This window comes from Astyanax mexicanus, chromosome 12 (assembly GCF_023375975.1).
Source record: "Astyanax mexicanus isolate ESR-SI-001 chromosome 12, AstMex3_surface, whole genome shotgun sequence".
Lineage (NCBI taxonomy): Eukaryota > Metazoa > Chordata > Actinopteri > Characiformes > Acestrorhamphidae > Astyanax > Astyanax mexicanus.
The window spans coordinates 36619559-36644960 of NC_064419.1; the positions used below are offsets into that span (position 1 = coordinate 36619559).

General features: G+C 37.4%; 1 protein-coding gene across 2 annotated transcripts; it reads left to right on the forward strand.

Annotated features, from left to right (window-relative positions):
* Window positions 1-1230: 1230 nt before the first annotated feature.
* Window positions 1231-19313, forward strand: LOC103037460 (centrosomal protein of 120 kDa). Of its 2 annotated transcripts, XM_049486160.1 has the most exons (21): window positions 1231-1426; window positions 3124-3280; window positions 3381-3495; window positions 3608-3743; window positions 3911-3955; window positions 4072-4220; window positions 4654-4851; window positions 4944-5168; window positions 5739-5994; window positions 6240-6438; window positions 6533-6682; window positions 7040-7222; window positions 7450-7546; window positions 7725-7874; window positions 8062-8151; window positions 8275-8367; window positions 8944-9105; window positions 13438-13560; window positions 13909-14007; window positions 17590-17735; window positions 18524-19313. In XM_049486160.1, exons 1-21 carry the CDS (start codon window positions 1378-1380, stop codon window positions 18723-18725), a joined length of 3024 nt encoding a protein of 1007 aa, XP_049342117.1. In that variant the 5' UTR covers window positions 1231-1377; the 3' UTR covers window positions 18726-19313. The 2 variants fall into 2 exon arrangements, with proteins under 2 accessions (XP_049342117.1, XP_049342118.1); XM_049486161.1 differs by lacking the exon at window positions 3911-3955.
* The last annotated feature ends 6089 nt before the right edge of the window (window positions 19314-25402 follow it).

Consider the following 25402-nt stretch of genomic DNA (forward strand, 5'->3'; position numbering starts at 1 on the left):
GAGGAACACATACAAGGCCTCAATAAAACCTGTACAGAAATGGAGAACCATAACAGAAACTTTGTTTCTCAAACAAGGAGGGGCTGCGTGGATTTACTCACATTTTACACAGCTCTAAGAGTAAAAAACAAAGGTATTCTACTGAAATGCGAAGAATACCATCTGATACTCCTCTGGGGTCATCCTTCACTGTAGAGGGCGTATCCCCACAGCTCCACACAGCTAGAGTTGCCAGGTTCGCGGTTTTTACGCCAAACTGGGCTTGTTTAAATATCCAGTCACCGGTGAAAATTCAGGAGTGGCGGGTTCGTTTTTGGGCTACTTAAAAAAAAAATCACACACAAAAATTGTAACCAGAAATAAAAAAAATGTTAAAGAGAAGAGGACTCGGAGGGCAAGAAAAGAGCAAGTAAAATTACTTTTTAGCTAATTATGTTACTATTAAATGACTGAGATATAAAACTGTTATAACATAACTAATAAAACACTAATGTTACAATATTATTAATGACTTTAAGGTGAATAGCAATATTCATAATAAATCCAAAATACTAAGTCGTACACTGCATTGTTTTGCCATTTGCGTCGAAGGTGAGCTCTGGAAGAAATCAAGAGACCACTTCAGTTTCTGAATCAGTTTCTCTGATTTTTATAGGTCTACTTATAGGTATATGTTTGAGTAAAATGAACATTGATGTTTTATTAACAATTATCCCAAATTCCATTTTTTTTTTCATTTAGAGCATTTATTTGCAGAAAATGAGAAATGGCTGAAAAAAAAAGAAAGATGAAGAGCTTTCAGACCTGAAAAAAATGCAAAGAAAACACATTCATATTATTTTTTTTTTCAAGTTTTAAGAGTTCAGAAGTCAATATTTGGTGGAATTACACGGTTTTTAAGCACAGTTTTCATGCGTCTTGGCATGTTCTCCTCCGCTAGTCTTACACACTGCTTTTGGATAACTTAATGCCACTCCGGGTGCAAAAATTCAAGCAGTTCAGCTTGGTTTGATGGCTTATGATCATCCATCTTCCTCTTGATTTCAGAGGTTTTCAATTTGGCAAAATCAAAGAATCTCGTCATTATTAAGTGACCTCTTATTTTTTTCCAGAGCTATACATTTTGAACTAGTTTAAGCTTTCGAAGGGCGGGTTTTAGACTGACTTTGGGCTAGATATTTATTTTTGTCGGACCTGGCAACCTGCTCACGGCTCCTCCACCCAGAGCTCCTCTCACAGCGCTGTGGAGCAGTTTGAACAGAACAGCGGCGGTAAACATTAACCTCACAGCCCAGCTGATAGAATAATACACACTTTAACTGCTGATTAAGGTGATAAACCTCGCTGAGTAGAAACTCCGCGGTTTAGGATAATGATATGGCTTCAAAATCCGACCAGCTTCTTATCGTCGTTTCCATTCTTGAAGGTAACGTTACGTTTTTTCCACTGCTACTTTGATTATGTGCTTTTTAGGACTAGCTAGTTTTAGCTGGTTAGCTTGGTTAGCTTAGCTACTTAGCTAAAGAATGAACAACGCCAGGAATTAAAACCCTCAGTTTAAACCACATTTCAGTGTTGTTTAACGACAGGAACGGGGTATACACTAAAACGTATGCATAGTCTGCTTAAATATAACTATTAATTTCGCAGACAGCCTTTTGTTTAGTAAACTATACGAACTTGCTAAGCTAGGTTAGCTAGCTAGCTAACTACCTTAGTGACGGATTGGACTGCAGCCGTTGTATCCAAGCAAGCGTACCCGTAGTTACGCTAACGTTAGCTAACGCTAGCAAGCTAAATAGAGCAGCTGACACTTTTGTTCTTAAAAACTGCCTTAATAACTGTTAAATTAATAATCTTAGCTTATCTTACCAGCTAACTAATATACTTTTAATTAGTATAACTACACACTGTTGGAAGTGTTTATTAGTTACTCCCTAGAGTATTATAGCTACTAGTGCATCTCAAACAATTAGAATATCATTGAAAAGATAAATACTTTATTTCAGTAATGCAGCTCAAAATGTGAAACTCTTATACTATATAGAAGGATTACACACAGAGTGAACTATTTTAAGCGTTTACTTATTTAATTGTTGATTATTATGGTTTGCAGCCAATGAAAACCCAAAAATCAGTGTCTTAGAAAATTCGAATATTATATAAGACTGGCAGTGTGTCCAAGTCCTGCTGAAAAATGAAATCCTCATCTTCATAAAAGTTGTCAGCAGAGGAAAGCATGAAGTGCTGTAAGATTTTCCAGGAAAAAAACTGCACTGATTTTGGACTTTTGTATATAACACAGTCGAGCAACACCAGCAGATGACATGTCTCTCCAAACCATCACTGATTGTGATTGAAAACTTCACACTAGATCTCAAACAGCTTGGACTGCGTGTCTCTTCCTCCAGACTCTGCTCCCTTAATTTCCAACTCAAATGCCAAATTTACTTATGTTCAGTGATGATTTGGAGAACTATGTCATCTGCTGGTGTTGGTCCACTGCGTTATAATAAGTCCCAAGTCAGTGCAGTGTTTTCTCTAAAAATCTTACAGGTACAAATATAATTGTGGGCTTTTTAAACAGATTTTTTTTATTTTTATATCAATATCAATATAAACAGAAAAAAATGAATTGTGATAAAAAAAAAGTATACATCTAATATTCCATACTGAGTAAAAATGTCCAAAAAGCAAGCGCATTGAAAAAGCTCTCCCATTTACCCAAAGTGTAGTTGATAAGACAGGACATATTTAGTGTCTGACATTTGCTTTTTTTTCCCATCCACACAAGAAAACTTTAACTATCTTTTATTTAGTTGCATTTCTTCTTAACAACCTGTATATCTTCTTACCTAAAACACTTGAAAACATCACATTGTAACATCACAAAACCCATAAGTAGGAGCTTTTGAGGAGAACTTAAATACCATAGGAACACAATCTATGGATTTATATCAAAGAGCTCAAACTTTTCTAATTAAATAAATGCATTATCCAGTTCTGCGCTCCAGATCCGGCTCCTTGTATGACTAGCTAATAATAAGAATAATAATAGTTTTTCTACTATGCCATACCAGTATCTAATATCTGTAAAAGTCTTACATTTTCTGTTTATATTAGGTCGTCAGTTCCCCAAAAGTCAGAGACATACTCTGGTTGTTCATGCAAAGTTTGATGGGGAGGAGCTAGCCACAGACCCTGTGGAGCATAAAGAACAGCCACAGTTTAGCACTGAGTTGGCATGGGAGCTAGATCGCAGAACACTTCATCAGCATAGGTATGTGCTTTTAAATGTATTTTATTTGTGTTTTTATAAGCCATGTTTGCTAACTGTTTATTATATAAGGTAACTTTTCTCATATATATATACTTTGCAGACTCCAGCGGACACCAATCAAGTTACAGTGCTATGCAGTTGATTCAAATACATCTGCAAGGGAATGTGTTGGGTATATTGTTCTGGATCTCAGATCGGTACAGGAGGTTAAACAGGTAAGCTTGTCCTTTTAGCATCTGTTAATTTTTTTCTGAATATAATTATTGTAAAAGTTTGTTACACATCCCTCTTTTTAAAATCTGCTTAACAAGAAGCTTTTTTTTACAGCCTCCGAAGTGGTATCCTTTGCTTAGCAGCAAATACACCAAACTCAAGCCTGCTTTGTTTTTAAGCATGGTCCTGGAAAATGATAACAAACAGCCACCAGATCAGTTTAAAGCGAAGAAAGCGCCACCCAGACCAGGTAGATTCAGAAACTGCCATCTGTCCATTTGCTATCAGCAATGATTCTACTGCAGCATGCAATGCTTAAACTCTTGCTTCTCTTGTTTTTCCTTTCCTTCTTTCAAACTTCCTTTGCTCTTTGCTTCTGTGATGTCATTCATGGCATTAACTTTGGTCTTTCCAAAGCACCTTATCCTTCATGCATGTTTCTTTTTCCAAAGTATTTCTCAGGTCAGTGCTGGCTTGTTAAAATATGATAGTAGTAGATAGTATGTGCCTTAATATAGCGTTTATTTACAGTGTCCGTGTTTTCTAATGCTACTGTTTGTCTTTTTCTTTTCTTATAGGATCTCCTGTCTTGGCAAATCTAGAATCTGTTAAATTAGAAGCAGTTCTTCATGAAGATGAGGGATACCATCAGATCGGTCCAGCAGATCTTTGCAAGGACATGTTTGTTTTGTCGGTCACTGTTGCCTTTGCCACCAAGCTGGAGCAGGTAAAGATCAGTCACTATATGGTCATGGGTTTTGTATGCAGTGTTTCTGCCACATATATTTTGCCAAATATTATTGCTGTCTCTGCTTCAGATGTCATTAAATTACAGTGGAAACCCTAGTGGATCACATGCAAATTACAATTTACGCAAAAAACAAAACAAACGTATTCTAAGACTAAATTCCACAGCTAATATTACTATCCTAACCATGTACAGCTCATATATTTTAACTGGAAAGCAGCCAGTTTGTGTAGAGATACTAAACTCATTAACTTGCAGTAAAGTTAAAAAATGAGCTTGAGCCAGGCATTTGTTGTCTCTACCTATTGACATTTTGTTTGTGTTGGGGAGTGTTTATTTTTATGTATCATGTCTTTGTGTTGATAAAGTAAAAAACTAAAAGATGCCAAACATTTTTTTTCTCATGTTCTAGTTAATATCCAGTAGGACAAAGCTGGCCAGTGAAGGCTCAGAGTTCTTCTTCTTTTACTCTCTCCTGGGTAATGATGTCACGAGTGAACCTTTCCAGAATCTCATCAGTCCAAATTTTGAGCCTGAACGAGCCTCAGTTCGTATTCGCAGCAGTGAAAGGCTACTACATGTCTTTCTCAGCCAGCAGAAAAACCTACAGGTGATAAAACTCATCCTTTATTGTGACTGGGGGTAATATCTTTGGCTGGTTTTTTTTCATATATGATTGTTTGTATGTGGTTTTATGTTTAGATCCATCTCTGCTGTGGAGACCAGTCCCTGGGAAGGACTGAGATCTCTATTGCTGCACTGTCGAAGAGAAGCATGGATCTGACTAAGGAGGCAGCCACTATTGAGGGAGCTTTTGTCTTGCAACCCCCAAATCGTACCAAGCAGAGCCTTCAGTCTGTCCCACTGGAGTTACAACCAACAGTTGGGGTGGCAGTTACATTAAGAAGAGAGGGTGTTGGTGTTGAGGTACGACAGGGATTAAATAAAAGTTATGAGTTGGAAATCACCTGTACACCCACAATTTACTTTGGCATCTGCTATCCATTGAAAAAACCTAAATCACAAAAAAAATATTGGTGATTCTAGTTTTACTTCTAATGTTTGCCTGCTGTACTCTAGAAATCACTGTAAATACTGTAATGTATTACACAGGGAATTAAAACTGGCCTAGTGCAGTTAAATATTGTCAAATATATAGACTTCTTAACTTTTGCAGAATCAGTGGTGGTTCCTGGCTACTGTTCTCAAATGGAATTATCTTGGAAAAAGCTTAGGCTGTTTGTATGGCTTTGCATGTAGTTATCAATTTGTAAACCTTAGGGTTGAATGTAAACCACAGTGCTCAAGGGATAAAAAAAAAAAAAAAAAAGACTTCACGCTAAAGATTTTTCATTTATTATTTGGTTATTACACAGGTAAAAATTAATTTGAGATATGTGTTGCACTGGACAGAAAATTATGATGAATGGAATTGTGAATTGTCTTATAATGTGATTAATAAACCCCAGTTTAAAACCTAGATGTCTTTCTGATAAGTTGCCAGGTGCACCTACTGAGAGTGGAGATGGACCTAGGACACCAGTAAAGAAAGGCCCCGCAGTTGGTGTCCATGTTGGCCCAACTAATCCTGAGTTAAGACCACGTAGCCCATCCCCCACACACAGATCCCCTGTCCGTAGTCCATCCCCTACCCATAGATCCGGTCCCCATCGGTCTCCATCACCGTCACACTCGGAGAGTGAGGCTGAGAGCCTGCCTGATGACGTAGGGCATGCTCAGCCAAAACAACCAGGTATAATTCTTGCTGGTTTTGAACATACATATATATACATTTACTGCCTTCATTCCTTCCTTACTTCCTACCTTACTTCCCTCCTTTTTTCTTTCTTCTTGGCTTCCTTGCCCACCCTCATTTCTTACGCCTTTCTTCCTTCCTGTATGCATCCCTGTCTGCCTTCATTCTAACCAATTGCAGGTGTCATCTATTAATATCTTACTCAAACATAAATACAACTAATGATGCTGTTGTTCTTTCAGAATTGCCTCTTACCACACAAGCTGCTGTTGTAGACAAGCCACTGGTAAGTGATACAGCTCAGGAAGTTCAGGAAACCTCCATAACTGTCTCTGCCCCAAAGATTGCCATCCCAGCCTCAGCACACCACTACTGCTTTTCCATGGACCTGCGCAGCATCAGAGATCTGAATGTGGGATTCCCTGTGAACTGCATGCTGAGGTACAATGCATTCAGTGTGAGTAGCATGAGCTTTAATACGTCAAGTGTTCCAACAACCAACAGTTAAATAATGTCTTTTGTTTTCTAAAACTAGATATGCCTACCAGTTCTTTGGGAGTGCAGCTCCTATTATGACCAATCCTGCAGTGGAAGTAAAGAAGAACACAGAGGTGTTCCTACCTCAGTCATACTGTGCCTTTGATTTTGCTGCACTGCCTAATCAACTTCAAGACACCTTCCTAAGGTAAATCCACATTAAATTGTCCTTTGAATTTTACTTAACACACTTTACTTACTTTAATCTAATTTTCTTCTCTTAATTGAACCCTATGTGGATGAAGTAAGAACTGGTCAACAGGGAAATGAATGCCTTTTTCACATGTACTTGTATTTGGATGTGTAATAGATGTTGTCTATTGTCTAGAATAATCTCTACCACCTTTTTAAGTATATAATTACTTAGATAGCTGCTGTGAACAGAACCTGATGTCTGTTACATACACACCAGTGAGCATTTACTATATATACACACCTGCTTAATACTGTATAAGTTCCTTCATACAAATGTGAACTGCAGATTTGTCTTTTCTACTTCCTATAGAGTCCCCCTAGTAGTAGAGGTGTGGCATCGAGACCCCAGTTCCAGAGACATCTTGCTTGGCACAGCCAGCATCCAACTCTCCCATCTTCTTACCGCTGAGAAGACCCGCTTCATTGGTCAGTCTGGTCAGCAGCATTGGAGGCAGACTTACTCTGAAAGGCTACCGGTTATCAAAGCACAAGGGTTTGTATAGTATTTAGCCTTATCCTCCTGTTGTTTTTCTTCATGACAGGTTGACCTCAGGCTTGTCTGTATAAAATGTTCTTGGATGAAGTAGCAAAATTATACCATTAGGTGGCAGCCTTGTAGCACTTTGTGATACTTAGAGACAACAGTACAGTGCATGGACTGTTTTTTTTTTTTTTTTTTTTTTTTTTTTTAAATGTCTCTTAATTTCTCCCTTCACACAGATCAAACGAAAAGATGGCTGAATTGAATTATGTAGCAGTTCTGGAAGACATGGGTCTAGTAAAAGCCCAAGACATCCTCGTATCTGAATCTTCTTTGGTAAAAACTTTTTTTTTCACCATATTTATTTATTTTTTTCCAGCTGCAGATTAAGCTTAATCCAACCTTCAGTAGTTTGCAGAAAATTAGCACTACTGACAGTGCAGTTTTTTAATTGTAAATGTGGTATAGTCAGAACATCAAAATTCTAAGTTAATCTCATGTATGTTTGTGACAGAGTGGTAATCAAGTGCACCAGAAGACGGCGGTCCCTCCTCGGCATAGTGGGGGCGAGGCGGCAGCCAAGTCTCGGGAGACTCTGGAGTACCAGGCAGCCCTTGAGCTTGAGATGTGGAAGGAGATGCAAGAAGACATATTTGATAACCAGGTATTTTGGTTATTATCTATTTGAACTCCTGTAAAAAAAAAAAAAAAAAAAAATGTTTTGTGTGTTCTGTATTATATTTAGAACTTGTATATTTTCCCAAAATTCAATATTGAAAATAAAAGAAGGTATTACAACAATTGATTCTTGGAATAAGTTTGAAAGCAATGTGGATTTGTTCTCTGTGTAGCTGAAGCAGAAAGAACTGAGCCACATGCAGGCCTTGGCAGAGGAGTGGAGGAAGAGAGATCGGGAACGGGAGGCACTTGTTAAGAAGAAGGTACACCCTGTTCATGCAACTTATTTGCTTTTGACAAATAGCCATTATTGCAATGGCCTGTACAGCTTAATATGGGTGTACTAAACTGTCTATTTATTATTTATTTATTTATTTATTTTTCAGGAGATGGAATATAATTTGTTGGAAGAACAGCTCCAGAAGACACTAGCTGATCTGGAAAAGCGGGAGAAGACTCTTGCTCATGCAGAAATAGAGGTTAGATGTCTGTGCCTTGGCACTTTTTTATAGAGCACAATTAATTCTATAGCTTATGAGAACCAAAAATGATTGTAATGAAAATATGAATAAGTTGTTAAACAGCAGTGCTGCTGGAGTTTTTAAAACTGTGTCTACATACTATCCTCTATTAGATTTTCCTTCATAGCAGCTCCACCATGTAGATGAAAAGTCAGAGACAGAAGATCTGAGCTTGTGTTGGTCATCTTCGAGTACTTTTTAGTGGTCAAAGGATGCAGCACACAGAAGGAGACTGTTCTCAATCCAGCAGTGGTACTGAAGTGTTTAAAAACTCCAGCAGCACTGCTGTGTGTGATCCACCACCCAAATAATACTTGCTCTGTGGTGGTCATGTGGGGTCGTGACCATAAAGAAAGCAGTGAAATGAGGATAATAAGAAAGTATGCAGAGCACCGAATTGACTATGGACTTTATTGTAGAGCTTAAAAGAGCTCATATTTAAAATAGACTTGATAAAATGGAGAAGCAAATGGTATAAATATTATGGCTGTTTGCCATATGCACATTTATTAATGCATGTGCATGCCTATGTAGACTCAGAGACTGCAGCGGGAGATGCGTGCAGAGCATGAGTTCAGCATGCGGGAGCTGCAGGACAGTGGCCGGCGTTTGCGTGAAGACTGTGCTCACCAGGTGGAACTGGAAAGGTCAAAGGTCAGGCAGCTTGAAGAAGACCTTGCCCGGCAGCAACAGCAGGTAAATACAGTGGACATTGTCAAGCAAGTTCAATTTCCGACCTAGTACATAGAGCACACTATAGAGAATCTTAACCTCAAGGTCACTGGGCCACAAGATCACTCCTCCCCTGTATATTTATTTTATTTAAGAAAAGTCAAAGCTCCTCTAAGGTCTGATCTGTGATCTTAAGGGCCACTGTCGTGGAAAACCACATTCTTCTTTGCATTTTTTCTAAGCATACCATTCACTCTTCTATCCATGCAGCCCATATAAGAGAATTAAGCTCCGAATGCTTTTTCACTGAGACAGGGGGTATTTGGTATTAAGATAGGAGTAAGAAATGCTCAGGACTAATGTTCTTCTTTAATAAGTATTTTTTAAAATCATTATTATTATTATTAGTAGTAGTTGTAGTAGTAATTTGCTATTATCATTGTTACTATAATTGTTGCTATTGTTACAATATTATAAGCAGTAGTAGAAAAAATTACAATTATTTGTTTGCTAATATGTTGCATGATTGTACATTCTGCCAATTTACAGTGCATTCAGAAAGTTTTCAGACACTTTAATTTTTTGCACATTTCACTTATGTTTATTGTTTCTGCATAAAAAATGATGAAGTTTTCACTCTTAACTCAGTATTAAAATATTACTCATACTTACAAAGTGAAAATAGAATTTTTTATTACTTTTTGGCAAATCTATTAATATTTCACTCCTTTTAAGAGGATGTCATTAGAAAAAAATTGATTTGAACAAATTAAGAAGAATATGTAGGACATGACCCTTTTTAATCAGATAATCATTCCAGTTTATAACAAATGTATCTTTCAGAATCTGAAGTGTTTAAGTGACGATCTGTAGTATGTCTGATTTTCATCACTACGTTCTCCACAAGTCTGTATGTTGGGAAAGTTGCTTCTAAGCATTTGTAATTTTTTAAAAGTCTTTTCATTTAAAGCATAACACAAACAGATTGCTTTACTGGCAAGCAGTCTGCCGAGAGCATTAGGTAAAGTTTGACTTTCTGCTTTAATAATCTAGAATTACTACATGACATGTTTACTTCAGCACATTTTATCATTGACCTAATTAATCAGCCAGTCAAGTAATGTTTTTTTGACGCTTGAGTGCTGTACAAAACTTGTGTCAGACTGTGTTTCTGTCTTGTTGCATTTTTCCCTTATGACCATATTTCTCAGGCTTTTTTTTAATGTAAGAAAAAAAAATCCTGGTCTTAGCCAGTCTCTCCCATCGTCCTTTGCACAGACAGCCCACCTACTGAAATAGTTCTGTCTGCCGTCTCATTTTTTTTCCCAGAAAACATCTGGAGCGGCTCCGGCTCTAACAAATCAAGCAAAGTAGGTTTCTGACATGCGAAAAGGAGAAGGGCCTTTGCGATGAGAGATCCTCGGCTAAAGCTGCCACACGGCTCTATATCTTGTCTCCCCTCCCATGTCAGAAACATGTAAACATACATTTGTCCTGTGTCGGCACACTCTAGCCAGTTTATCAGGCCAGAATCCTCATCCGCCTTTTCTGCTGGACTCTCCGTGCCTTGTCTCAGAATGCCAGGCTTTGTGTGTGTTGGGTTTCTTTGGAGTGTCTGGTTTGTGTCAGAAAGGGAAGACTGTGGAATGGAGAGCACTCGTAGGGTTTTAGTTACATTGGCCGCTGTCTAAGACCCTTGAAGTCTTGCGGCTCTTGAGTGTGTGCTGGAGCAGTAGCTCGTTAGCTTAGAGGTGGGGATCTGTTTGCAGTGGGGAAGATTAAACAGTAAGTGTAAGGAGTCAGTCTTTTACATCTAGGAATAAAACATTTAAATGACGAATGCAGCCATTTTTATACTTTCAGTAGTGCACTGTTACTGGCAGCTACAGTAATTATCTAAAATGAAAATATTAATATTGGTTTTATTATGTGGATATTAGTAAGATTTAGTGCCTCAGTGTGATTCACAGTGTAGCCCGTATTACACATGAAAAAACATGAATATTTTTTTCAACAGGTTATTACAATCTTCATTTTTTTTTTTTTACTACTTAAGTGTTAACTAGGGCTGGCCCGAATAGCGTTTTTTGAGCTCCGGATATTCGGCACTGATTCGAAGCGAATATTCGAATATTCGTTTAAAAAAAAAGAGGTAAAAAAAAAATAATAAAAAAAAAAGCAAATCACGGCCCCTTTAATCCACTGAAAAATGTTCAATTTGCTCTGACCGACGAGACATATTCACCCCGGATTTTTGGTGTTTTTATCCCGGATTTTTGTGTTTTCACCCCATATTTTTTCTGTGTTTTTAGCCCAGATTTCTTTGTGTTTTCATCCCGGAATTTCTGCTGCCCCACACCGCGGCTTATCCGCTGCGTAAGCAGGCTAGGAGGCTGCTGCTGCATGGTTTCTCCGCTGCGCAAGCCAGCCCAGTAAATTGCTGTTTGTGTTTTCACACTTAGGCTATTTGCTTAAAAAAACAAACAAAAAAAACGTTTGTTCAGGAAGTATTTTATATTCTTAAACATTGTTAATTATATTAGAGGACAGTCATTGTAAACTGTACTTGGTCTATTTCGGTTAAAGGATTGTGCAGGGCATATTACTGATTTTGTATTTTTGCACTTGGGCTATAAGCTCAATATTAAATATTTCGTTTGTTTAGAAATTATTTTATATTTTTAAACCATGTTAAATTATATTAGAGTAGAGGAAAGTCATTGTTAATGACGTTATTGTACTTGGTCTATTTCGGTTTAAGGATTGTGCAGGGCATAGCCGTATTACTGATTTTGTATTTTTGCACTTGGGCTATAAGCTCAATATTAAATATTTCGTTTGCTTAGAAATTATTTTATATTTTTAAACCATTTTAAATTATATTAGATAAGAGGAAATTCGTTCAGACATCATTTTTGTAGGCCAGGCTTTTGTAACCGATTTAGCCCCTACTGTTGCCACATTACCCCTTACGTTTTATTATATAAATCAGTTTCGAAGAGCCTGCATTTTTTTTATCATGTATAATAGAGGTCTGCGCGAGACTGATTTTTAAACCCACTCTTCCACGCTCCCGCGTTTCTGTCTCGTTACCGCTCCGCAAAAAAAATTGCTTCTTTTAATCCCGCGCCCACCCGCCACATACACATTTCTGCCGCTCCCGCCCCACGTTCCTAATATAAATTAAATAAACTACATTTAATGCTTCAAATTTACTTATATATTTATTAAAACAGCAGCGCTGAATAGTGCGGTCCCGTTCCTTACCCCAGTCCAAACACCATCGGTGTGTGCGTGTGTGTGTCGGTCCATCCTGCGCGTTGAGAGTTTTCTTTAGGTTTTTTTTTTTTTACAATTATTACAGTTTTCTTAACTATTTATTAATTAATCGTCTGGATTAAACTCCCGCTCCAGCCAATAACAGTTCAGTTCTGTCCCGCGCGCAAGATATTCTGACGGGACCCGCGAGAACAGAAGTGGTTAGAGTGAGGTGGAACTCTGGAAAGGAGAAAAAAAACGAATATCCGAATACCAAAATTAAAAACCGAATACCTACTCAACGAACGAATATCCGAATACCCGAATATTCGGGTCCAGCCCTAGTGTTAACTAGTGTTACTACTTAAAGACTTAAGTCTTTAGAATGCAGGATTTTTAAGCTACTTTGGAAGAGAAAGGCAAATTGTCTGTTAGGATTGCCAACACAAATACTTGTCCTATGATTTCCATTTTATTTTCCTTTTTATCATGTTGCATTAAAGGTCACCTTCCGTCGTTTTTTCTTTCATTTTAAAATGTCTAGTTGTGGTCTCTAGTATGAATGAATGACATGTGAGCCGTTTTTGTAAAAAAAAAAGTGCTCAGGTGTCTCTGTATAGCTCTTTTTTAATGGACTGTTTTAGGGGTGTGTCCAAAATGACCGGATTCCAGCTTTGCTCATGAATATTCATACATGCAAACAGCATGCAAATATCTCTCCTCTGATTGGCTAGGAGCACTGCGACGCCCCTCCACCGCTCTGCCGCTCACTGCCTCCCACCTCCTAACTGATGAGCGGTGATGTTGCGTCGCTTCAGCTCCGCCTCTGGGAGTTTCTCGAGCCAAGGTGGGCTGGTCTGTGAGTTTCTGCCTACGTAGGCAGAAAGATAATTCAAAATTCACCCGTTTTTCGGAGGGGGGGAGGGGGGATTTCTTTGCTTAGCTCCTGCAGACAATGGGGGCTGCAAAACAGTTTAATGTGCAGGTGTACACATTCAACTCGGAGAGACCTACTGTATTCCACAAAAAACAAGAAAAATCGGATTTTCGCGGAAGGTGACCTTTAAATAATGTTTTTCTTTTATTTTCTGTTAACAGCTTACAGAAGCTGAAAAGAAATACAAGCTGTTGGAAAAAGACTTTCAACAATATCGTGACCAGCAGAACACTCGGCCTGAAATCCGCTTGCAGTCTGAGCTCAACCTGCTTCGGCTGGAGAAGGTTAGTGACGACAGAAATAAAACACTGTTCAGTAACATTTTAATTTAGAAAAGGTAAATGCATTTATTTGAATTGGTGAATGCATCTAAATTCTGTAGGAACTCATGAAGTAATCATAAATTAGATAAAGTTAATCTAATTTTGGGTTTGTGGGCCACACTTGGAAGTTTTTGGACTTTGAGCACATATATAATGTATTTGTAGATATTTAAATGGTCAACTATAAGTTATGTATGTATAGGCTGACACTTAATGTATAAATGTGTGTTTTGGAGATCATGTATATTAAAATTTTGTTAAAATACTGGGAACGTTATGTTAATGTGCTGTTAATTTACCATGTCCAAGGGGGAGCTGGAGCGGAAATTGGAATCAACAACAAAATCTAAACTTCATTATAAGCAGCAGTGGGGACGTGCCCTGAAAGAGTTGGCAAGATTTAAGCAGGTAAGGCCTTAATACTAATTAAGATGGAGCTTCTCTGAAATAAGTACTCATTTTTTATTTTTAGCAAACAGCTTTTTTTTATTTATTTATTAAATAAAATGTCATGTATAATAATTTAATTTCTGTACACGTTTATAACCGCCAGTCACATCAATTAAAGGATTCTCCACAAGGTGGCACTTTTGGTACGTAAATGTATTGGGTGGCTCAATTAATGAGTGAAAGTAAGCGTGAAGCCATACTATTAGAATTTGACAAATGCTAGAATTTGTGCAAATCTAAAGGTTCATTTGCGCTTATCCAAGCTCCTACGTTTTGTTTTTCTGCTCTTTTATAGAAAAGCAATAATAATTAAATACACTGACAAGTCATTCAACAGGAACTAGTGTTGTGTCCCATGATTTTTTGCTATGTCCCATGAAAGCTGAAAAATACTGCACTGACATGTCGCAGGATACATGTATGTAGGTCCTCCTGGAGAGAATGTGGATGTGATTTATGGCAAAGTCACTTGTGTGTAAACAGACAATTCTAGCCAGATGTTGCTGGTCACAATCATTGCCACCCACTCCACTGCCTTAGAAATGTTAAATACCCTAACTAAATAAAATGACCCATCCGTCTGACATCTACTATCAGACATTGTTAGGACACTGATAACAGATCATTCATGTTACCTTGCCTTGAGAATGCTGGCCAGTGTTCAGCCTCACTCACAGGATAACACCTCAAAACTTGCTGTCCCTTGAGGAAGCACTTCATGATCAGTTACATACTGCAATTCCATGACTTTTGTTAATCTCTGTATATTGGTATATCGTCTTGTACCCATTCCCTCACCTTTTATATATATGACCTGAGTATATTAAACAGTAAGCCAACAAGTGCACAGTTAGGAAGAGCATCAGTGCAAAAAAATACACTCCCTTCAACATATCTACAGATCAGAAACAAAGGAAAGATGTATCTTGTGTCCTGCATGAGTAGCCATGCATGGTAGGCAACGCAAGCACAAGAAAAATGTATAATTTCTTACTGTGTTTAAACTAGATGTAAATTGTACTTTTCAAGGGCTGAAGAAAACCTCCACAGCATACATTGAGAAACAGTGAGCCTGTCACTAGCTTGTGGTATTTGCTTTGAAATATTGGACTCCTACTCAAGTGAACCCTGTAAAGAACTAATACCAGTGTAAACAGAGCAGATGCAAGGAGCTTATCGGGGCTTGCTAATAACTGTTAGAGACAAAGTCCAGCTGGAAAGCCTGAGTTGCCTCTCTCCCCCCACAGCCTTCCTTTTTTCCTTCCCTTTAAGTGCTACATATATGTTAAGAAAACATCAGTTGATTTATGGTGCACAAAGGAGTCTATAACTTAATAAGAAAGAGAGCTATAAATCAGCTTTGTATTATGTTAAGCATTAGCTTGTACATTTAACAGTTTGAACATCAAGTTCTCTTGGTGAAAGATTAGTTTGAAAGCTGACAGTTCTTCATTCCTTTCATTCTAGTTTAAAGATGAAAGGTTGAGGTTTAATTCCACTGCATGATTAAGCTCTGAATTCGTCTGCAACTTAGTTTCTGTAATTTCTTTCATTTTAAATACTCAGTAAATACTTATCTGCAAAAACATAGTTGATCCCAGAAGTAATTTTGCTGACTGGAAACAAACTTGGTGGGTAGCCATGCCAGACTGTCATGGTGTGACTCAGAATGGCAGCAGGTCAGGTGAAGGCACCGTGGGCAGCGTTGTGTTGTAAAATGTGTTGCACGCACAGAAGGCCTGGTTTGGGGGTGTGGGGTGCAATTGTGTACCCCTTGGTCTTCATTACAGGCACATACATTAGCAGTCCAACATTATGTTAATAAGGTCCTGCCACCAGTGGCCTTGGCCTTGAGTGTCTGAATGCACACTCTGGTGCGCTATTCCAACAGCACAGTGCCCGTCCACATACTGCTGACTGTCATCTCAAGAGCTTGCCTTTAAAACACAGATATATTATGCCATGGCCATTCCCAGATTTATAGAGTCAGACTTATATCTGATTAAAACGTGTGGGATGCTATTGGACCCACTAGCAACACTCCCTACCCTCAAATCTGCAGGAACTGCTTAAGAATTAGGAACCTAAACAACTTCATGTAGAGATATTAGACATGTCTACACGTGTTACACAATACGTCTGTATATGTAGCTCAATAAACTTTAAATCATTTTTCTGTTCCTGGTAACCTTTATCTTCCTTCCAAATAGCATTGAAATCTGGCACTTTCTTTTCAGTGCACCTATTTTTGCAGCTACTTATTTGGCAATGAGTGTATAAAAAGTGAAATAAGAGTCTGGGAAGAAAACACAATCTTTAGCCCAATGCACATTCCTAACAAACTCCCCGAAAAGAGAATATCTTATCTCTTTAGCCACTAATGCACCAGACTTTACCATTTACTCCCTTCTGTTCTCAAACTACTTTGGTATTTCTTTGTCAGTTTGAGGACCTGGGAAACCTTAAGCTGTGAAATCCCCCAGGTGCTTGTCCTGTTCTTGTCAGCTCCGTCCTCGGCAAAAAAACTGCAGTTGAGCTGTAGTCTGGCAGCCTTCTCCCCTCAACCGAGTCCTCTGTCTAACCCCATTCTGGAGGAGCGCCACAGGTCATTCACTGGTCACTCAGCTGCTTTCTCACTCCCTTGCCCCGCGAGGTCAAGGCAACCCAAAATATGCTTGTGTACACAATTTGTCAAGGTCCTACAATTAGTAGTTAAAGCCTGGTTAGGTGAACCTTGTACCACAAAACTTTTTTTTACTTTTTCTAAATTTCACTTTAGGCCTCTGGAAATGTTTAGTTCAGCCATCAACCACAGGTAGCAAAGGAAACACTTCAGCCCTAGGGACCATAAGAAAATCTCCCAGATAATTGTTTCTGTGTTTTTCTTCAGCGTTCACTTGGCTATAAGCGCTATGGCTACGTCTTGGTGGGTTTGTTTTTCTTGCAATTTAGGTTACTGCAAATGGTGTATTGGCCTCTAATTCTCCATGAAAACTAAATTAAATGAGATTATATGTAAACATATCAGTTTAGTGATAAGGCCAAGTTGAGCTATTGCGTGACAGTATGCTTAAATTTTCACACGGGCTTTGTTCTGTCAGCAAACGCTCCAGAATATTGATTTGTGGTTTCTTAATGGTACTGTAGGACCATAACGACCACTTTAACCTCAGATTTCAGCAGGTTCTCATTAGACTGCCTGTTCTGAAGGTCAGATCCAATCAATTGCAAATGCATTGTATTTCTTTAAAGCAATTAGACTAGCTGAGACAGAATGTACCTGTCATGATTATTATTATTATTAGGATACCTTTTATGATTTAAACCAAAAGGATGATAAGGGTGAAGTGCTGCTGTTATTTGAGTATTTATATATAAGCTTATTGGAATAAAGAATGGTGGAATAGGATCATATATTTTTTGGCTCTACTGAGCTGAGCTGTGTGGAGCACTAAGTGGTGTTGAATCTCTTTCCCTCTCTCTCTCTCTCTCTCACTCTTACACTCTCTCTCTCTCCCTCTGGGTTTGTTTGGTTTTCAGAGAGAGCAGGAGAACGCTATGATACGGCTGAAGAAGCAGCAGCAGGAGTTGGAGCACATGAGGCTGCGCTACCTGGCAGCCGAGGAGAAGGAAGCTGTCAAGAATGAGAAACACGAGCTACAGGACATCCGCAATGAGCTGAACAGGTATGAAACACCACCAAAATAAACTATTACAGTTCATTCCAGGTGTGATCCCTGAATGTGTGCTTGTATTTATCCATTTATTAAGTTATTTTACTATATATATGAATATAAATGTTTTTTATTTATTTATTTATTTATTCATGCATGTGAGGTGTTAAAGTAAAGGCCCTTGAAGCCTGTCGAATATGACTGGGGCCAGCAGTCTTTTCTAGGGGTGTGTATTGTATCATATTATACAAAATATTATCATTTTAATTATTTAAGCGATAAATAAAATTCATGTTGTGATGGAAGAGACATTCTGCCTTGAATACAGTATATTTGTTTAGTTGTTTTTTTACTGTAAAGATTTAAGGTTGTTTTTATGCATTATATATGTTAGCAGTTTTGCGATAGATTTTTTTTGTCACATTTCATTATTTAAAGGTTACATTGTTATTATTTTATACAAAATCATAGTCTTGGTAAGTTACTGTAATTTACAAAATGGACAATTTTACAGTTTACACAATATTAAACTTGAACGTATATTTTGTTTCAGTAGTATATTCTTAAAATGAATAAAATACTTTTTATTAATATACCCAAATATATTGTGATGGTATTATTTAGCGCTCACTCATAAATCATAAATCTCTCTAGCATCCTAAAGACATTTTTACAAACCATAGTTTCTGGACTGGGATTAAATCCCATAATGCCAATTTCTTACTACTAAAAGTAACTACTACTAAAAATTAATACTGTTAACATTTTAACTTTTTCAATTTTTTTTTGCCTTTTTCCAGGCTAAAGCAGCAGGAGGAGAAGAGGACGTGGACCGAGCCAGCTGGTGTCTCTCTAAACGAGAGTGCTGATGACCACTTGAGTCGCCTGCTGGAGGAGAGAGATACGCTGCTGCGCACAGGTGTATACACACACGAGGACCGAATCATTGCTGAACTCAACAGGCAGATTAAAGAGGCCATGGCCAACAGACCTCCAAACTAATAGGCTAGTATTTAGGCATTACCACATTCCTCAATATGATTTATCAAACTACAACAATATTGATACGAAATTTGGCGCATTCCAAAAAAGCCAAATGAAAGTCAAATGAAGTCATATACATCAGTATTTCTCAGTCTTGGTCCTAGAGGCCCACTGCCCTGCACCTTACAGTGTTTTCCCTGTTCCCAACACACCTTATTCAGCTAATCGGCTCATTAACAGCCCATTATTGAGTTAAAGCAGGAAAAGCACTAAATACAAAATGTGCAGGGCTGTGGGCTTTCAGGACCAAGGTTAAGAAACATTTATATGTATGTACACCTTCTAATTCTATTTGTATATTTTGAAGCCATTTTTAAGCTTTCGAAAAACAATAATGGTACCCAATTTACTGTGATTGTATTGTGAGTTAGTGATTGGGTCATTACACCAGATGGCACTATCTCTCAAGAAATAGTTACACAAATATTTTTTTCATTTTTCATAAATTTTTCATTGTTGAAGATGTATGTCCCTATTTATTGTATGTTGTAACTTGAAAGTATGTGTTACTTTTATATTTTTGTGTAATAAATTATTTTGTAATGCTCTTGTCTAAAAATATGGTGTTTTATACATCAGTGATTTATAACTGGCAAATACTTTAGAATTTCATGCTATAATTAAGTATATTTACCTGTATTAAATCATAAGTATTAGATAAGGAACAGACAATGTTCAGGCTTATAAAATGTAAATTACAGTAATATGTGCAATGCACGTGCAGCATCCCCTCAGTCGTATACAGTTGTATTCAACATTTACACAAAAAAAGGTTTTTGGAACTGATCTGGGAGGGGGGGGACATGAAATATTTATTTTAAATATATATAGTGCAAAATGACCTACTGGGACATTGGGAAAAGACACTCTAGGTATCCAGTATTGGAGTAATACAAAATATATTGCACAGATATAATATATGGCATGAAAAAATAGAAGTAGATTTTTCAGTTTTGCAGTAGTGTATTTTGATATTTCACATCTTGCGTATGAATATTGCTGTAACAATGTAACTATATATATAATGTTTATGTATAAATTGCATTTTTATGGTTAAACATATACACAAATGTGACTCACTGATTCTAAACTGGAGGCAGTAATTTTAGTACTTTTCAACTTACTTTCAGTAAAAAAAATACAAATAAATAAATAAATAGCTGCCAATAAAATCTTTCATGACTGGTCACCTGGTCATATGTAGGCCTGTAACAATATATTGTCCCAGAAATTATTGCGATAAACAATATCATTGTCATTTTAGGACCATTAGGTGCCACTTATAAATAATAGTTTGAGAAATGTACACTATTTGCTCCTCTCTATGTGTATGGAGGCTCTTTTATTTATGCACTGGTCATTGTGTAACTGCCTAAAATATTTGTGAAGTTCATTACATTCATATCTAAAAAAATATGCAAGGAAGCACAATGGACGATCAATAAAAGGTCAGTATAATTTAAATCACATGCAGATTAACTGAGCCAAGCTATGTGTTTTTAAGGCTGGGTAAGAAGCTATACTTACCTCCAAAAGAGAAGCGTGTGCATGATGTGTTACACTAGGTGCATTCTTTTAAGGCTACCTCATTCCTTGTAGATTTGATACTGTCCTTGAAGATTAATTGAAAGTGGGGCAGTTCGATAAAGGCAGAGGAATAGCTGAGACACATCCACTCAGCGGAGGTCGTGAATAACACTGAATAAACGTGATCTTGTGACATATATGCTTTGACATCCTCCAGCACCATCTAGTCACATGATAATTGGTGAATAAATTGCACCTCTTGTCTCAGCTTAGCTTTCTAATGGTGTGCAGACGTGTATGCATGTGTGTGTAGCTTACTCAAACACACACACACACACACAGGCTGCTCGTCCATCTCCTGCCTTGAACGCTACAGCGGAATCCGTACTGCACTTTATCTGGCTATGAAGAGCAACACTTCGGGGCCATTTGTGTGTCTGTGGAGCCTGTTTTAGCAGATAGTGACGTATAGCTTGTTGTACACACTCGCGGCGGCATCCCCCTCCATCGCGGCACTTACGAAGACAGTCCGTCAGCAACAGCTTACACAGCTGATAGAGAAGCAGCCCTATCTATACATGTACAGTGCATTGCACTCCAGGCCTAGCCATAGAATTAATGCCTGTCCAAATCGTGATGACCAGCTTCAGTCTGCTTCCAGACTTCGGCGCTTTGATCTCAGCTTTTCAGTTTCTCGCATACTCCTTGTTCCTTCTTAACAAATCTTGAGGTTGTCCTAGACTTGGCTCATCTCATTATACACTCATCATCAAAGAAACGGTCACAACCAGAAAAAAAGTTACTAGGAACAATAAATGATACAAAAAAATATATGTAGACTTATATAAACTATATATGGCTCTGGAAAGAAAATTAAGAGACCACTTCAGTTTCTCAACTAAGATTCAGATTTTGCTATTTATAGGTATATGTTTGAGTAAAGTGAACATTTTTTTTTATTTTGTGAACTACAGACATTTCTCCCAAATTCCAAATAAAAATATTGACATTTAGAGCATTTATTTGCAGAAAATGAGAAATAGCTCAAATAATGCCAATAAAAACAAGTTCATATTCATAAAGTTTTAAGAGTTCTGAAATAAAATTTTGGAGGAATAATCCTGGTTTTTAATCACAGTTTTCATGCATGTTCTCCACCAGTCTTACACACTGATTTTGGATAACATTATGCCACTCCTGGTGCAAAAATGCAAGCAGTTCAGCTTGGTTTGATGGCTTGTGATCATCCATTTTCCTCTTCATTATAATCCAGAGGTTTTCAATCTGGTAAAATCAAAGAAACTCCTAATTTTTAAATGGTCTCTTATTTGTTTCCAGAGCTGTATAGGTCATATTTATTGAGCTACACATGCAGTACTAGTATTTTGTAAAGCATGTCTGTAACACAATATATACTAGATGTCTTTGCATTGAGTTTGAGAGGTTTTCAGTAATCCCCATGCATATGTAATATTCTGACAATTTTCCTGTAGATTTTGCAGTAGGGGTGGAGGTTATTCCATCAATGCATTTTTTTCTTCTTCACGGCCATATTCTAAGATGACAATATCAGGATTCATGGGGCTGGAATTGTGAAAGAGTGATTCAGGGAGCATGAGATCATCATTTTTACACATGGATTGAGAGAGTTCACCACAGAGTGCAGACCTTAACCTTATTGAGAATCTTTGGGATGTGCTGGAGAAGGCTTTGTGCAGCAGTCAGACTCTACCATCATCAATGCTGCAAGATCTTGGTGAAAAACTAATGCAACACTGGATTGAAATAAATCTTGTGACATTGCAGAAGGGGGGGGGGGGGGGGGGTCTATGACAGTCAGGCACAACTACCCACCAAGTTTCATTCCTGTCATTTGATTCCTTCTGGTTGGAGCTATTTTTTTGACAGTGACAGTATATTGCGCTATATGAATGACAGAAAAGTAAAAACTTGAAAGATGTTCAGGTTTGGCCTTTGTGTGGCCATTCACCTAATCATTTTTAATGAATGGCCTGTCATTGCTATTGTGTTACACAATCTTGGCAAACAAAAGACAAAAAACAGTGCAAATAAACATATGATTTGTTTGCATGTTCACCATCTGTCTCCCTGACTTTTCAACTACTTTTCAGGAAAGTGTTTATTTTTTCAACAGACATTTTACATCACATTTATTAAAACAACACATCTCATTGACATTTGCCATTTGTATGAACTAATGTTGTCCTAATAAGATGATTTTTAGCTGTTTTTTCAGGGTTCATTTTGAGTGGACGATAACAAATGACTGAATCTGAACCTTGACGGTGTAAGTGCAGTCAGCTGTTTTAGTTAGACTGAAAAATACAGTACCAGTCAAAAGTTTGGACACACCTCTTCTCATTTAATGTGTTTTCTTTATTTTTGAATTTAGTATTAAAGAAGCTATTATTTTGCAAATAAAGATTGTTAAACTAGAATATGTTTTATACTTTATATTCTTCTAAATAGCCACATTTAGCTTTGATAATGGGTCTGCACACTTTTTTTTCTTGGTAAAGAAATAAAGATGAACCTTGAATTAGAAGGTGTGTCCAAACTTTTGACTGATACTGTATTTCTAGCACAGGAGTTCTCAGCCTTTTGTAACTTTTTTTTTAGCTCACCATAAAATGTTTAGTGGCCCACAAAAAATCTAAAATGTAGTAGATAATAGAACTGATTTATAGACTTGAATTCATGAGATTTCATTATGCAAGAATATTCATTTTTTATGATGGATAAAAAATAATGTGAAAAGTATTCAAATTGCTGTAATGAAGGACATCTTAACGATACACAATATTTACAGCGATACTCAAAATCGGTGACTTTTAAAAAAATATATATATTTAGTACAGTGATTTTTATTTAATATGTCATGCACTTAATTCATTTAAACAAGACTAATTACACTCACAGTAATATAAACTGCAGTGGGTCATTGTTTTCTAAGAACTGATTACATCTATGATGTGTTCATGAAAAAAAAATGTGAAAATTGTGTATCATGATGATGAATAATTTTATCAAAGTATGATAAAATCATATATTTTCATAATATTTGGACTCACACTAATAGGTGAGGAGACTGTCCTATGCCTGACCAATCATCAAGCTCAACATTAAAGTGAAAGTCTGTATTATTTTGTGTCTAAACTGAAAGCAGAAGCATTTCGGACTGGAGAAGGGATAAAATATGGTGTTTAAGGGTATCAATGTTCTGGAACCACCATCCCTGCTAAGCCTAATGTATTTATTCTAAAAACTGGGGTGTCTGATCGCTTTTCGTGGGAGTTCTTCTGGCCACTTGTCATTGTCCTTACGTTCTTGCATTACACACACAGGCTCTAAAAGGGGATCCGGTTCAGGTTTACTGAAAGCGATTGGCTGGTGGAGCAAAGGAGACTCAGGCTCAGTAGCTTATTCACTTATAGTAAAAGCAAAGTTTGTAGCTGAAGTGAAGTTTCTGACTAAGCGCTCTCGCTCTTTCTTTCTCTGACTGAACATAACCTCTGAAAGGAGACCGTATCACACCCGCCCAGTTTAAAATGATTCATCCGCATGCTCGGTGCAATTACCCATTCTCACCAGAGAGGGACCTAAATCCCCAAACTTACTGAAATCAGCTTTAATATATTGATATGTTTTATATGTAATATATGTAATATTATATTATATGTTAAAACCTAAATTTGCGAAACATAAATAAGATTACAATTTTGGCCAATGGACCCGTAGGGGGTATCAGTAGATTGATCTTACTATTTAAGAGATGTAACAGAGATTTGAGCTGTTGTGATTCGGGGTGAAAGAAAATATTGCTTTATCTTAGAATCACAGTATTTTTTGTTGCAACACTGTACTGATTCTCAAAAATACGTATCGATTTTTATTAGTTTACAAGTAAAGATTGATATCCGACAGTGGTTCATTTTGTGTTGTGTTTAAACCCCTCCCACTAGATAGCAGTTGCATAGTGTTGTTCTCGGTCTTCGGATTTCACTGTTCAGATAATGTAATAATAATTATAAAAAAAAATAAACTGTATTTAGTCTAATGAACATTCAAACAACTGGTTTCCTAAATATTTACACTGTTGAGTGTGTTTTGGATGAAAGTCGTCCATCATTAGTACAGTAATGAGGTAAATGTGAAACATATTGTGAATCTGCGTCGGAATGCATTATTCATGTAAATAAACTGCGTGTAATCAAACGTAGTCAGATGAGGAGCTGCGATTCTATATTTCTGAGTTTTACATGGCAATACATGGTTCCACTTATTCTCTTTTTCTGAAAGCATGTTCGCTAATTGCTTCTGAAAGTGTGACCTTTGTCTGTTTAGTGTTTTCACCAGCAGGAAATTCCAAGGAAAGCGAAGCATTGTAGTCAAAAGGGCCCAGGGGCCACTTTCATGTGTGTTTTCAAAATAATAATTTTCATCTGATCGTTTGTTAAGCCCTTGGGCTACCCTGCTTTTCACAGGTCTGAGTTCCCAGAGTGCTGTGATTGATGCTCGAAATGTTAACTATTTGCTTTTTCGAATTTGTGACGTCCCTGTGGGAGCAATTAAGCTAAATCTCAAAATCATAGCAATTATTAAGCACAAGAAGTCAGGAGGACTTTTCCCCTAATCAAATGTGAGAATGAGTGCATCTGCACACTGTACATGTCCACGTCTGGCTCGCGCTGCTCTCGATGAAACTGCAGCGTTGCACATGTTACCTTAATACATAATAACTTAATGGAATGTTTCCCACGAACATGCCTCCAAGTATTACATAAATCAGCAATGCAAAATGGCATTCTCATTTGTCTTCAGCTCTCTTTCTCTCTCTTTTTCTCTCTCTCACGCTCTTTCTCAAAAACAAACTATTACAGTCGTGTTTTATGTCATCAAGAGCCTTGTTTTGCAGTGTTAGGAAAATAGCATGAAACTAATCATTATCTTCAGCTGGCAAACAATACATATACTGTATATACCCGAACTGAAGCACATAAAACAGAGCTGTCCAAAGGCTACACCCGACACTAAACTGAAACTGGGGTGCTTAATACTATATTAAGATGCATGGCCACTGCACTTGC

Excerpts from the sequence above, each read along its gene's own strand:
- LOC103037460 (XM_049486160.1), top strand. The coding sequence starts at position 1,378 with ATGGCTTCAAAATCCGACCAGCTTCTTATCGTCGTTTCCATTCTTGAA. Across the intron at positions 1,427-3,123 it reads CGTCGTTTCCATTCTTGAAG|GTCGTCAGTTCCCCAAAAGT; the intron begins GTAACGTTACGT and ends TGTTTATATTAG. Across the intron at positions 6,683-7,039 it reads CTTCAAGACACCTTCCTAAG|AGTCCCCCTAGTAGTAGAGG; the intron begins GTAAATCCACAT and ends TACTTCCTATAG.